Genomic DNA, 15555 nt, shown 5'->3' with positions numbered 1-15555 from the left:
TCTAAGATTCCATAAGAATTGTCAATGAAGAGTTATTTTTCTCCGTTTCCTTTTGTAAATCATTTCCACATTGTTCAATTCAGGTAGTTATCATTCCTTTTACAACATATGGTTCTGTTCAGAATACATATGATGCTTGGCAATATAGAAAGAAGCCATCTTCACTAGGCTAATATGCTAATTATAATAGTACCAAGTGAAATGCAAACATTACCAGATGTTAGGGTTTTTTATGCCATGCAAAACCCCAAACGTGTTACAGGCTACCTTTACTCCACAACCCTGTAGAGAAGGTAAAGCTGATATGAATGGAGTAGAGCTGAGTTTCCAGTATGCATAGTAAAGGCATACTTTGTGATTAAAAACCCCAAACTTCTACCTTTCATGTTGATACTTTTCGGATTTTGAAAAGGTTTATGTTTTCTCATGTAAGATTCTCAGCTACTTTTGAATATTCATGTCAATATCATCTTCTAAAGGAAAGAGTAGAAGTCTTTCCAGAAGTCATCAATATTTTTTTTCAGTTAACCTAAGTATGGGCTGCTAGCAACTACTGTTCTATTAACTTCATTTTGTAGACTCACGTGCCATCTTCACAACATTCTTAGTGTACCCATGTTTGGGAAAAAAGAACTGAAAATAGAAACCAGTTTTCTCAGATAAGTTTGTGAGCAAAATAAATAATCTCTGTTTTAGCATCACTTATTAAATTGAAGACAAAGCACTTACAAAAATAGGATTACCTTGAATCTTATGCTTTGTTTCACTTTAAGCTTCTTCCTCCAGAATGAATATAATATGTGTCATACTGCAGTAGATAGTATTTACTGGAATAAATTTAATTTCTGTTTTTTGTGTTTTGTTTTTTGTTTTTTTTTAAAGTATAAACAAGTAAAATTTTATTCCACCCTATCATTTAAGATTCAAGCACTCTGAACTATGTTCTGTTTGAACTAGAGTATAAGATAATACACAATAATTGCCATATTATAGAATAGATCGTGATTATTCACTAGAACTGTATTTAATCTGACTTCAGTTTGTTACCACTTATAAATACAAAACTGTCATCATTATCTCAATTTTTCAGTTTTGCAGTTGTGAAAACAGACAATTGGTTTTCTTAAACAACTTCTGCCAAACTCTTCTTGGAATTTCAGTCATACCTAATGTTTTCACTGAGGTAAAACTTTAGAATTTGTGGTTACCAGAAGTCGTTTCCTGTTTCACATACATCCAAATGGCTAATGCAGCGCCAGCCACATATTCCATAGCAGTGAGTTGAATAATATGACTCCTTACATAGAGCTCAAGCTCTGCTTCTGACCATAAATAAGATAGCTAGGACATAGGAGGCAAAATGATTTGATAAATATGAGCTTAAACTAATTCCAATTTTAGTATGTCGAATCTCCATTTTGTCAGCAAACTAGAGTGGTTGCTCTTCTCTGTGTTTTTCTCAAGGAAAAGATGTGCGGGTCAGTAGGTGGGCGGGGAAAGGGGTCAGATGGGAAGAGAGAGAACAATGATCTGCAGTTCCATTTACATTTAATTTGCATACATGAAAAGTTTTTGTTTATATTTATAGAATGATCATTAAGACATCTGAACCCTACTTTTTACAATAGGGAAGACATGGGTCTGTGAGAATAACCAGTGCTGCCTAATTTAGGAAGATAGGTTGCAATGTGGGACAGTTATTTTTCTTGATCACCGATCAGTAGTATCAAGGAGAGCAGGACTATTTGACTTCAAATGAATCAAAAAGGTAGTTTAATCTCCCTGGGATGTACCACCACTGCATTCCTTTCCATACCACTCCATCTATTCCAGTTTAAACCTATGCAACTTTAAGGATCCTTTTACATCGATTATAAGAAAGACATGGCACTGCAGAAGTGTAGCAAGAACTGATGTTTACCAAGTGAGATGAGGAACAATAATTATTTTTGATACACCTGAGTAGATCTTGCATTTTAGAATGAGATTCCCTGAAAACATCCCTTGCTCTAATTGAAAGGGGGAAACGACAGAGTGACAGAACAAGGTAAGTTAATAGAAGACACATAAACCACTAATTTTTCAAAGTTCTTGACCTGAAGATTCTTTGGACTTCAAAAAGGACTGGGGCTTGGATGGCGAATGTTCTGGTCAGATTACCCTTAGAGTTGAGCACATCATTTTCAGAACAAATATATACTTGATAACTAAGCTTTTACTTCTTAAGGGATAGCCACAAGCTCTTAGCAACATTATCTAATTTATGATCACTGTTCAAAAGTGAACTATATGTTTTTAGAAGTTTTATCTTTTAGTATTCATTTCAAGGAGATAATTATGGCTCTAAGCTTTCAAGCCCTAAGGGCAAGTTATGTGGAGTGGGTTATATCCACACTACATAGCAGTCATTTACACCTTCTCTGGTTACAGAGAAACAATATTATCTTTGGCATTTTTCAGTTCAGAGTGTCTGAAATCATGTGAGGCTCTGTTAGAACCCATTGGAATGATGTTTGTCTAGCATGACACCAAAATGCATGTGTTTTGCCTTATCATTTGTCATGAGGGTGTCTTGAGGGTGGAAGGCCTGTAGGGATGCAACAAGACTGTATAGGAAGAATAGAGAGAAATAAACCTGCTGTTGTCTGGACTGTTTCTAACAAAGTGTTTCTAAAGTTGCACATGTTTTTCTCTCTGAAGGAATAGTTTACTTACTCCAGGAAGGGGTCCAATAGTGAGCTAGTTTCCATGCAGGGTGGATGGTAGAGGAAGCAGACAGGACAAAAAGCTAAGTTACTTAGCTTGGTACACACTCATGTAACACCTGTCTGTGAGTAAAGCATTTTAAAATGTGGTAATGAGCTTACTGGGTTTATCTGCTCACTCTGTTGAGGATTCTGATTACATGAATTTGTGCCTTTACTTTCTATGCTGTTATTATTGAAGATAACTTCTGAGGACCTAAAAGGTTGTAGGGCTGTAAACCTATCACTTGGATGATTTCCTTTAACTCTATGCAGTGGGATGCATTTCTTGCCACTTCATTAATCAAATCGATTTTTTAATTTATATGGTTTTCATGGAGAGTTTATAAATGATACGGGGATCCTAACACTCAAAATATAGAACCCAGTTATGGGAAATTGTCACATCCATACATTATATTTTCATAATATCACATATGAATCAATACTAACATTCAAGTGCCTGTTCATTTTTATTCAGTTCTTTCTGTTTTGGGTAATCTCTTTCCTGGTTTTTAAAAAAAGCTTGTGAAAATGCCATGGTTGTCCTTTTTTTTTTTTTTTCTTTAAAAAAAAATATTTCAAGCTTCTTCCTGAAATTATTATTCTGAACAATATTTATGTTAGCAACATGTTTCTTGCATTAGTCTATATCACATACCTCAGACTCAATTTCAATGAATGCTCCTTGTCACTGATAGTATATTTTCAGGTGCCACAACCATTCATTTCTTGGAGGGCATTTGAGACTTTTTATATAATTAACAATTGATAAGGTTTTTGGTTGATACGTGCCTGGAATCTACTGGTTGAAGTTAGCAGGTCATCTTGCATACTGTCTCAAAAAAGCTACCATTGGTTATTACCACTATTTAGCAGTGACACTGATGAAATTCTGTGCTCTCTTGTTAAGAGCTGGCTTTTCAGCATTTCTTTAATCATTAGCTTTACCTTCCTAGACACATGTTTTGCCCAGTATGTTATTGCATTATCACCAAAATTTTTGATTCAATGACTTTTTTTTTTTCCCCCTTTTTCTAAGAATTGATAAGTAAGTTAAACTGATCTCTTCAGAAAATTTCTACTCATTCTTACTATACAAATGCTAAGGTAGTTCTATATGCCCCTGATGCAGTTTGTTTCTCATTATATGTATGGTTTATATTATATATTTTCATTGGTTTTGCTGTTTTGTATATTAAAAATCTGACACTGGTAGGACAGCAGTTCTTACCCATCAGCACTATCCTAAGTAGGGCTTGTAGTGATAGGACAAAGGGATGGCTTTAAACTAAAAGAGCATAGAGTCAGACTATATATAAGGAGGAAAATTTTTACAGTGAGGGTGATGAAACACTGGCGCAGGTTCCCCAGAGAGCTGATAGATGCCCCATCCCTGGAAACATTCAAGGTCAGGTTGAACAGGGCTCTGTGCATTTGCAGCTATGAGAAGAGGCAAAGAAAATACTCTGTAGGACTTCAGTTTAACAGACAAAGACCTTAGTGAATTCTTAAGTGATTTTTTTCATATCACTAGTAATTGAAAAACAGAGTGCTGTGGGAGGAAAACTATATGGAAATTAAGAAATGGAGATGCAAATAGTTCTCTCTTTGGTCCTCCTACCCCCAAAGAACAAAATGGGAAGGTGTTTGCAATTTTGCAGTCTTATTAGGCGGATTAAAAACGAGATTTATAGGACATACTCTTCACTCCTCTCTGTTTAGATGTTTCACTGGGCAGTCAGAAATGCAAGATTCCCAAAACCATTAAGAGAGAGAGGACAGATCCTCACTCTGTAGTCCAGTGTGACTATTTATTTGGAAGTGAGAAGTGCTTCCAGATAATCTGGTTCCTGCTACAAACATACTGTGTCTACTACCTAATTAATTTTAGTGGAAAATTCTCAAGGAGACCTTGCAGAAGGGACTGGAATCTGGGATTCCTCCATCTCCTGGAAAAACCATTATGACTTACAGACTCTTTCTGTCTCTGTTTTTCTCCCTCCAGCTTCTTTATGCCTAGCCTAGATTCTGCAGGAATGGGGAAGGTGCACTAGACCTTCCTGTAGCCTAAATTCTAATGGTCACAGAACTGACAGAATGAAGGAATCAAAGCAAAATCTGCTTTGAATTACTTTTTTAGCTTTTTTTTTTTTTTTTTTTCTCTTGGACTGGAATTGTGCTTGAACTACTTTTTCAAAGAATTTGGCAATACTGAATTGGAACTGACATGCCAAAATGCTTACCTTGTCAAGAAAAAAATTATGCCACTAAAGTTAATGTCACTAAATGTTTTTACCTGTTGCATTTTTTTTTTTTTTTTAGGGTGGACTGATAGGCAAACTGTTATGGACTTTGGAGTTTCACAAATCAGCTTATATTGGAAATGTAACAAAAACTCTTTACGGTTTGAAGTCTCTGGTTTAAATTTATCCCTGCTCTGGAAAGCCCATATATTGTGTATTCCACTTTGTTGGCGAGCACTTTAACTGGTTTGTAATGCTACATAGTAACTCGATAGACACCCACTCTCCTTCTGCAACTCTGCTGCTGAATGAAACTAGTTGAGGCAATGGGTGTTACACTTTGTGCTGAACTTCATAGTAGACAAAACCCAGATAAATTGGTATATAGATGCAGAATAGACTTGTTTGAGGATTTCAGATGTGTTAGGTGCTAGGTCAGTGGTTGAGAAGTTCTTTCTCAAGATAGTAGAAGGCAATAAGTAAGTCTAGTGTTGAAAATGTCAGTGCCCATGAATGATCGGGCAACTATGCAGTTAGGGAAGTGCACTATGAAATAATAATGATGGTGCAGGTTTGTGTAGCATTTGATGTAGTTAATATTTCATAATAAGTGGATCTAGCCTAGAGAAAGCACTAGATAACTGGATTATTTAGATGTAATGTTTTTTCGTATTCAGGTTAATCACAGAACCTTGCAGTTTTCACAGTTTTGTTTCTACCCTTTGCAAAAGTCTCTGGTATAAATTCCCAAAGTAATTGTTGAGTGTGAAGTAGGGGGCAGTGCTTTTTACTAAAGCATGAACATACCATAACAGTTCTAATGGCTTAGGTGGTCCTTTTACAAGTAACATTGTATATTAATCTTTATTGAACATGATTATATACTTTGGTTTATTACTTCTTAATGAGAAAAGGCTAATTTTCATTCTATCTGTAACTCTGTCATGGCTGTATTTAAATGAAAAAAAAGAAAACCCCGCCTTCAGCATAGAGTGGTAGGACATAAGTGATGCTACAGCCCCTTTAAATTTTGGAGTCTGTTGTATTTTGGTGCTGCAAGTCTTCAAAGTACAGTAATGCAAAAACGTGTGCAAGCAGTACGGGCTCCTTTTTTTTTTTTTTTTTTTTTTAATTGCTGAATCGAAATAAGTACTGTTTCACTGTCAACACTTTGTGACGTTCAGGTAGTTTGGTATCTTATTCTTCTTTCAGAATGGGATCAGCTGTACTAGGTCTAATTTGGGGAATTGTAGAACAGAGCTGTGTGACAGCAACAGAACCGAGCTTAAGCAAATAGGATCCATAAAAATGTGCAGTGCGGTATCTTACCATGTTAGTCCCGAGTCCACCCACACCCTAATCAAATACACAGTCTTATCACGTCTTAATGTCATTGAAGTTGCAGCTGGCTTCCGTACGGCAGGATTTCCTGTCCAAAAGGGCTCGGGGTCGTTTGAAGTTTAAAAAGTCTGAGCGCAGCAGAGAGCATTTGAGAAGACGGGCAAGCGCAGGGTATGCGGCCTGGGCTCGCCGAAGTGTGGAAGCTCGTCTAGAAACCCCGTACACCTCAGCAGAGCTCAGCGGGGCGAGCTCTACCGCCCGCGCTCCCTCCTCCGCCGGATCTCTGCCCTTCCCGGCCGACCCCGCTCTGCCCGCCGCCGCCGGGGCAGGCAGCTCCGCGCCGCCCCTCGCCCGCGACCCCCGCGCCGCCGCCCGCGGGCGGGCGCGGCCGCGCCGCGCGGGAAGCGCCCACCTCGCGCCCCCCCGGCGCCAGCGCCGCCCCCGCCGGGCAGAGCCGCGCCGCAGCCCGGCCCCGCCTGCCGCAGGGCCCGCGCCGCCGCCGAGCCCGCCCGCGCCCGGGGCCGCTGCGGGGCGGCCGCGCCGGGGAGCGGCGCGCAGGTCGGAGCTTCCCGTCAGGGGAGACGAAGCCAGAGCCTGTTGCCCGCGCTGCCCCGAAATACACGCCGTCTCCTGAGCGTGGGCTTCAGAACCCTCCCGAGGGTGTCAGCGGAGCGTCAGGAGCGAGACCTGCTGTCTGGGAGGCGGACTAGGAAAAAAGGACAGAGAGAAAGAATGCTTAGGTAACGCGGGACTAAAGCTCTGCTTTCATTTTGCAACGTACGAACCGATGCACGTGGTTTTAGGTACAGTATAGCATCAAAACAGGGCTCGGTTCTGCGGTGGAAGGGTCGGTCGCTTAGTCATTTTACTTAAAGGGAGCAGGCAGCCTTATTAGGGGGTTAGACAGCAAAAATGAATTTGATCGTGCTGTGATCGTATCTCACGAGGTATCTAACTGTAGTCCTAGCCTATGGAGCAGAAAAAGCATACTTCCTTCCTTCTTTCTTAGTTGAGGAAATAAACCCACAGTGTCAAATTCAGAAAGAAGTTTGGGTTTGTCATACATGGCTATGAAACATCGTCCTGTTCCCTGGGCTTGTAAGAAAGGAAAACTGCATTAAAGTGGTCACTGATGAATATGTGTCTAAGAAAGAAGAAAAAGCAATATTCGTTTCTGAACATGGCAAAGCAATCTGAAGTTACACATCTCTCCCTAACCACTGATTTGGCATGGATGACAGGAAACTATCTTTTGACTAACCTTTTCCAACTGTCCAAAATGCTGCATATGAAGATGCTTTAATTCACAGCCAAAGCACTTGGATTTTTATCAAGGCAAACTGTTGGCATTGTCATAACAGTTTCTGTATACTGATTAGTTTCATGTTTTTTAAGTAGCAAGTGATGCATAAAAGGATGGACGTGTACCTAGAAAACCCTGTGAGAAATCTTTCTTCGGATCCTTGGCATTTTTATTTCTGTGGATTACAGTAATTCTTGCAATAATCCCTGCTGTTAACTGCTCATGCAGTTGTTCTGGAATGCATCTATGAGTACCCTAACAGATAAATCTGTCTGACAAGGAAAACACTAATGTTGGAAGATCTGTGAACATGATGCATGTGAATAATTTCCCCTTTAGGAGGCATTCGTGGATATGGTGAGTAATCAATACACATTACAGATTGTTAAACTCAGAATGCTTGTTTGCAAAATACTGTGGCAACTACCAGATGCTGTGTTTTTCCCTGCATTGGTGTCAAATGAGCACTAACTGGGCTATGAGAGAAACGCATATCTTACAGAGATAGTAGTGATGAAGTAATACGAGTCTGGCACTCTTTTACCTTTACAAAATAGGCAAGTCGTCAGAATTGTATTGCTATGATCATGTTTTCTTACGTGATAATAGCCTTGTGAAGAGGGAGATGTTTTTTCTTCCTGTATCAAAGGAACGCTTTCCATTTCTTTCTTAGCCTTACTTGAAGGAAATCATGAATACGTGTTTTCCCCTATGATATTGTGTTGTGCTGGAACTTATTTATTTATATACATTCAAGTGACCTGAAAACAGGAAAAAAAATGCTCATTCATATGGTAATTCAGTAATCTTTAATTTGTATGCATTTGTATGGTAGGTTCTCAAGGCTGTGTGGAAGACAATCATATAGCATTAAAATCCGGTTATCATCATTAAAACATCTGTTTCCTCTTTGAACCACAATCATCTGTAGTTCTTGCTCACTGAAAAATCCTTCTCTGTAACTTTCTTTGCAATGTAGTGCAGTTAACTTGCTTATATCTACCAGTGGTTGTTGCGTCATGTCTTGGTCCTGATGTTGGAATTAATGTCGTGGTTACTGCTTAATAAATATTATTAGCAAAAATACTTCCACGGAAGACTTTTGCTCTTTGGGTAGACATTGAGTCTTTCAAAATACTAGAAGCAATCATATTATGGAAGCTCATTTTAAAAAAAGGAAATTGCATTCGGGTTGAGGGATCGGCTTCAGGGTGCATGTTTGTGGGACAGACTTGCCCTTGGCGTACGCTAGCCTCCGCCTGTAGCCGATTTGCAGGAAAACCTAAGACAGGATTTTCCCTGGGAAGCGTGTCAGCAAAGTTCTTAAAGCCGCGTTCTTTTCACGGCATTTCAAAGTTGCCCTCGGGAAGGCCGGCGGAGAGCCGAGCGCGGCGCCCGGCCGCGGCGGCGCTGGCGTCAGCCGCTGTCAGCGCCCGGGGGCGCCGGCTGCGCCGCGCGGAGCCAATGGCGGGGCCCGGAGCCGCCCCTCAGAGCGCGGGGCGGGCGCTGGCGGCCCCGCGGCCCTTCCGCACGCACGGCCCGAGGAGCGTCCGTAGGCCCGCTCCCCTCCCGGTGCGGCTCTTGTTTTAATTACGTTTGATTCCACCTCTCCGAAAGGCCGTTTTGCTCTACATAAAAGCCTTTAGAGCCAACTTCCAAACCACATCACGTAAAAAATGAATAGTGTGAACTTGAATGCATTTCGTCTTTTTGTTTTGGCAGTTTATTTAGCAAAGTGCGTTGGAAAGGCTACTGCAGTCCACACCTAACAGGATGACAGTTTCCACTGGCGTCTAAGAACTTGGCCTACTTCTGGTTTTAATAACCTAGAGAAATTACTTTAAGCCTATTTTATAACCCCCAGGGTTCATCTCCCGACTAAGCAGTTTTCAGACATGAACCCTGAAGTCTGCTGGAAGGGGGGTGGAACAAACCAACTGTTTCTTATTTATCTTCTCTAAAAGGTAATTACTATGTACTCCTTTGCCAGCCCCTTGCTGTCCACCACAGTAAGTGAACCCATTGTCTAGGAAAGACTGGCAGAAGTGTTTGCTGGGAAGATACCTGAAGAAAATGATGTGTTCTGCATTTACTGTTATAACTGAATGCAAACTATGCCTATGTTTATGCTTACTGAATCAGAGACCTTAATTTAGAATGGAAATGTTTTTAGCACACTGTTGTTCATCTCAGCTCTCAGAGAACTGGCAAATTTGCTTATTCATGCTACAGTAGGTCTGTAAGCAGCATTTATGTGTGCCAGGGTTTTAAATTGCTAGTCATAGCTTTTAATTCAGAACCTTCACAAATCCATGCATTGCCTATAAGGTATGCCAACATTTTCTGCTGTGAATAGGAATTGGCACAAACAAAAGTTTTCTATATGTATATATCCTCCCCTTCTGCTACTTTCAGGTGTCCATTAAAGGATCATAAAGAAGATAAAGGAAAGGATATCTTTCACGGGACCCAATTAGTTTTGCCTTTGTTTAATATGAATATTAGTTGATCTTCTTTAATAATGTCTCCCCAATGCTGATGCAACACATCACGGTGTTTTCTGACCATCTTCATATACATCATAATATTTGTAACCTTTATATGACTACAGAACCAAGTATTTCAGAAGTAGGACTAATATTTTTCTATACCTTAGAGATGTTGCTTTTTTAAGGTATTTTCTGTACCTTAGAGACATGCACTATGCTTTCATGTGCTAGTTCCTGCTCATCTCACATGGAATATGGGGACAGAGGATCAGGGGGAATAAGAAATGAACCGTTCTGAAATAGAATTTATTGTTTCAAATGGCCAGGATTTTAGTGTTGTGTAACCAGTCAAGGAGGCAGATGTGTTCTGCGTGTTTGGTCCACTATGTGGGCTTAGGGAAAGAATAGCCAAAAAGTGATGGCCCAGAGAGTAGAGTTTAAATGTGAACCTGTGAGTTTTTGGAAGTGTAGTGAAAATTCCAGTATCTGAACCCTTCTGATAATATTAGTAAGGTAGGAACTGACTACCGGCAAAAGCATGTGTTCCTAGGCAGTACAAATGGTAGCACAACTCTGTCAGGCAGATAAGGGTAGCTATAATCTGAATGGCCTTGAAAAGACATATAAAAGTGAGACTGGAGTAGACGAAAAAGAGGTATTTTGGCAGAAGCTGTTTCAAAGAGTTTGGGTTCCAGTGAAGCAAATACCAAATACAGACAGTTAAAGGGGGTGCAGTGGCTGGGGTAAGTGATGTCCTGGGTGAGGATGAAATTAGTCCTAGCAATAGTGAGAAACATTTGTGATGGTAGTAGAAGGAGGAGTAAGATTTTATAACTACCTGCCCCTTTATGCACTATATATAACACCAATTATGTATCAACAATATGCAGTTTACTGCCATTGACACTGAAAACAACTTTAGAAACACTTACTGCTGAATTATATAACGTAGCTTTCCTTTCCATTACATTTTAACTGCCTTTTTGATGCCAAACCAAATAAAGATAAACATAATATTCAATTCTGACTTGTCTAATTGCGTAAACAAATATTGCACATGCCTTTTAGCTTTATCATATGAAAAACAGAAGTAGAAAACCTCTGTTCAAGAATATCTGTCTTTAAACTGATAAATATTTGAAATTAATCCACAGGTGAATACACTAATTTTTCAGAATCAAACATGTAACCTATATGACTCTCCATCCTTTTCTGCCAACTTTTGGCATATTAAGATTGAATGAAATTGGTTACCAAAGCAGTGAATAAAGACAAAAATGTCCTTTCTTGGTTCCTCTTTAATCCCACCATATTAACTTGATTCGATCATTATTGTTCTATGTATGTCATCTAACGAAAATGGATGCATGGTTATTATACATGTTATACTTTGCTTCAGATTAATTTGATGACTGACTAGCTTTTTGAAAAGCACCTTAGTAGATCCCTGAATGAATGCAATTGTTAATGTTTCTGTCTTCCGTTTTTGCCAGTATTCTAAAATAATGATACTAAATTGTATGTTCGTACATTTAATAGAACCCCACACAGTTTTCAGACAGTCAAAAATGGTTTGGCTTTCCACTGTTGTGCAGGTTCTTCCATTTTGTGAGAATAGAACAATATGTAACTGTGAAGAAAACTGATGGAAAATTAAGATCACAGTGCTAATGATGAAATAAACTTTTGGAACATTTTTAGGACATAATAAGTCACTGAGGTATCATGAGGAACTTTTGTTTGACCAGTGCTATGCTCTTTTCATGGCGTAATTCTTCTAACCCAAACGAGGATGAAAAGTTTCATGCAGATATTTACTCATTTGCTTGTTCTATAAAATTTTGTGTATTTTATAGTGGAGGAAGAAAAAGAGATTTCTGGACTGCTTTTCAGCAAGTATTTAACTAATTTTTAGATATTTTATACTTAAGATGTTACCTTAAAAACTGTAGAGGAATATCTCAGGTTTTTTAATCTTTGAGAGTCTGGATTTGAACCTGAGTTTGAGGGCAGAAATCATGATTTCTTAATCTTTTTTAGACCAAAGAATTTTGTTTAATCCTCTGTGGACAGTAGATTTTCACAGTACTGCTAAGTATGAAAAGTCACCTTATTCCCTGTATTCTTATGCTCAGTGACAGGTGTTACTTTCCTTCAGACATTGCTGGAGTTTATTGCTCAAGTTAGGATGAGTGTAGGAATATGTAGGGGGATACTGAATGAAACAAATAGTTTCATTTTAAGGTTTCTGTTGCCTTTTCCTTTATATTTCTAACACCTTATCGACCTGGTGGCACCTAAACAACATTCAGCATGCTCAATATCAGTGAAGAGATGAAAACATTTCAAGTATTTGAAAATAGGGCAAGGGTTTATTTGTTTGTAATTTATATTAGTGGTGCTTTGCTTTGACTTTCTGTAATGTTTCCATGCAAAAAGACAAAAGTTCCCCAGATACACTGGTCAGCTAACCCTTACAACACCCCTGATGGATAGGTTAGATATGTATCAGTATATGTAAATTAGATCTGTCTATGTAAATTACATCCCTCATCACTGACATGCTCTGAAGTCTTCCGTGTAACAGTTATGGCTCTTTTGCATGCAGTAGTTCTGTGCAGGCAAGATAATTTAACTATATGAGCTAATGTAAACTGTCATTGCTCACTTTGGGTGTTCTGGACAGATGAATATTCTGTTGGGACTTTAATACATTGTTCCAGAATAAAGACAACATTTAACCTGCGTTTTCAGATCGCTAATATCTTTATATTCAACTGTATCAAACTAAACTTTTGTGTCTTTCAAATGTGGGCTTTTGCCAAGGCCTGCCTTTAGCTCTTCTGTCTTCAGCATATGATCTGTAAACGAAGTTGTTATTTCATACCTCTGTCCTTTTGAAGCACTACCTGTTTTGTTTATTTGGACTGAAAACACTTTTAAACACTATGTCTCATTAGAAGTAGAGTGCATCTTTTAACCAGTCATTTTTCAGTCTAAGTTAAGAGTTCAAGTTATTTCTTGAAGGATCCTATAAACTTGCAGAAAGTCTTGCTGTCTCTGGCTATAATTCTGATTTGTATCTTAGAAACTCAAGTTGCCAGAGGACAAACTAAACTGAAGATTTCTTTTATTCAAAAAGCACTTCTTGAGCATTCATGCAGCTCCTCTACAGTCTCTTCACTCTTCCCTGCTTACAAAGAGCAACCGTCTCTTCTTTGAGAAGAGTTAATCTGTAACTGCACTTTGACTCAGCAAAAAAATTACCCTAAACCTCTACGTCTTAAACAATAGTTAAATAATGAAGAAAAATTTGAAATTATTATTACATTAATATGTTGATTAAATATTACTATTTATGTTGTTTCATTTATAAAGTATTTTGTACCTAGATTTGTGGGTGCTTACATTGTTTCTAAACGTTCTGGCCTGAGTTATGTGGGTATGGTCTTTCATTCACAGATGAGTTCACTTGAGGATGAGAATTTTGTTCCTACTGGGAAAAGAAATGGTAGCGTTAAATATTATAGTATATTAGTAGATTTACTTGAAATCCATGTATTTGGCATTTGGAGACAACCAAAGAATTGTCCAGGTCCACACATGTAGATTTGCTATTTTGTCTGATATTTTCAACATCGTATTTGTGGTCAGAGAGAAGAGTAGAGGGAGGGGACAGAAGAACCACTAAAAATGTTGAAAGCTGACAAAAAAATTGAAGAAGGTTGGTCAACAAATATAATTTACATCTTATCGCAGTTTCATCTCATTAAAATAGACATAGGTTTCACTTGTACACTATGCTAAATGACAATTTTTATGCTAATAATTAACTCAGTATTGTCTGCTGAAACAATAACAATACATGAGGTTTGATACTTTTTTATGACTGGATTAACTCTTCGATAACAGAAGAATTATTTAAGATATTTTTTATTTTAGCCATTAAAAATACAAGAATATTTCCAGTAAAAGCCACTAGTCAGTAGCTGTTAATAAACAGAATAATTTTCCCTGTGTGACTCACTCCATGGAATTAGCAAAATGGAGCACACAAAAAGTTTCAAAGGAACGAACAGAAACAAGCACAAGATCTGAAAAAGGAATGAACAGTTTTGCTTAGGAAACTTGTAACTATTTTTAAGTGTCTGATCCATTTATATTATAAAGCATGTAAAAGTATTAACAGAAGGAAGGGGAGTTTATTTCTGTACTTTTAAAACTGAGTAGGTTGATATTCCTAGATTACCTTGATAATTTTTTACAGGTTTTAAAGATGAGTATGGAAAAATGGCATGAAAATTAGTATTTTGCCTCATTTAAGCATTCACTCTCTCTGTGGAGAACTGATTAAAATAATTGCCTGAATATTACAGATATTCAAGCACTGGAAAGCTGTAGTGAAACTGAGCATACCTGAGTCTCAAATTCAGTCTGAAGGGAACTGTTTCTTTTAGCTTTAGTTAGCTTAGTTCATCTCTCAAAATGAGGATTTCTAGTCTTCTTATATCACAACTTTTAATTTTGCAGAATGATTTTATTCAGTAGTTTTACAAAAAAAAATTGAAGGTATGGAAGGTTTAATTTTTTTCTAAAGTAGCATGGCTTCATATTTTCAATTGTCTGAAGCAATTGGGTTAAATTGTATTATTTCATATTGTCTAATTTTAATTAGGTTACTTTGATATGACAGATGACAGCTTGTCCCCTTCAGGAAGGCAGGCAATTCTTCCTGAGATGAAAAGAGATTACTTTAACTTTTTCCATCTGCAATGAAACGTAGCTCCTGATTTCATTATTTCTGTATAGTGCTTATCAAAATTCTTAATTTCAGCCACTAACAAATGGTCTTTGATATTTGATCTGAAATTCAGACACATTTTTAACGGTCAGTAGCTAAGGATTAAATCATTTACCTATGTTTATCATATGGATGTAACTAACAGAAATGTTGTGTGTCCTTCACAAGTTGTTGGGCTTGACACAACAGTTATTTGGTGAAATTCTAAGGTCAGTTCTATGTCTAGTTGAACAATCACATGATCTTTAGTACATTTTACAAAAAAAGGTATTTCATGTTGTGTTGGAAAATTTTATATTTCATTCCTTTCATGTGTCTTATTCCACACTATTACTGGATTTATTTTCTTTATAAATTTACTGGAACAGATTTTAAAGAATGAGTTCTTAAACCATCATTTTTTTAAGAGTGATTGGTTTTCTGGTGATGTCAGTATACCCTCTATGATTCACAAGAAATGTAAAGTTTTCAGAGTTTGACTTCCTTTAAACTGGAAAAAAATGCAGCTTATTTGTAATATGCCTTGCAGATTCAGAACTGGGCAAGAAAAGGTGAAATAGCCTTTCTGATTACAGTAGAAGCATCAAGAACAGAGGTTCATATACCCCAGTGATATATGTGTCTGAATACC

The 15555-nt window shown here is 38.0% G+C and overlaps 1 protein-coding gene across 7 annotated transcripts in view; it reads left to right on the top strand.

The window, feature by feature from the left end:
• The window catches only part of PDE4D (phosphodiesterase 4D), a 633293-nt gene that overhangs the window by 331549 nt on the left and 286189 nt on the right, over positions 1 to 15555 (top strand). The window contains exon 1 of one of the 7 annotated variants that reach the window (XM_074932344.1): positions 6849 to 7071. The exons of 4 other annotated variants lie outside the window; for them this stretch is intronic. In XM_074932344.1, the coding sequence (XP_074788445.1) occupies positions 7064 to 7071 (8 nt within the window). In that variant the 5' untranslated portion in view covers positions 6849 to 7063. Of the gene's footprint in view, positions 1 to 6848; positions 7992 to 9570; positions 9599 to 15555 lie in introns of those variants that run through there. 2 more of the 7 variants (XM_074932341.1, XM_074932345.1) reach the window with 2 other exon arrangements.

This window comes from Athene noctua, chromosome Z (assembly GCF_965140245.1).
Source record: "Athene noctua chromosome Z, bAthNoc1.hap1.1, whole genome shotgun sequence".
NCBI classification, from domain to species: Eukaryota; Metazoa; Chordata; class Aves; order Strigiformes; family Strigidae; genus Athene; species Athene noctua.
This window is presented reverse-complemented; position numbering and strand designations above follow the sequence as displayed.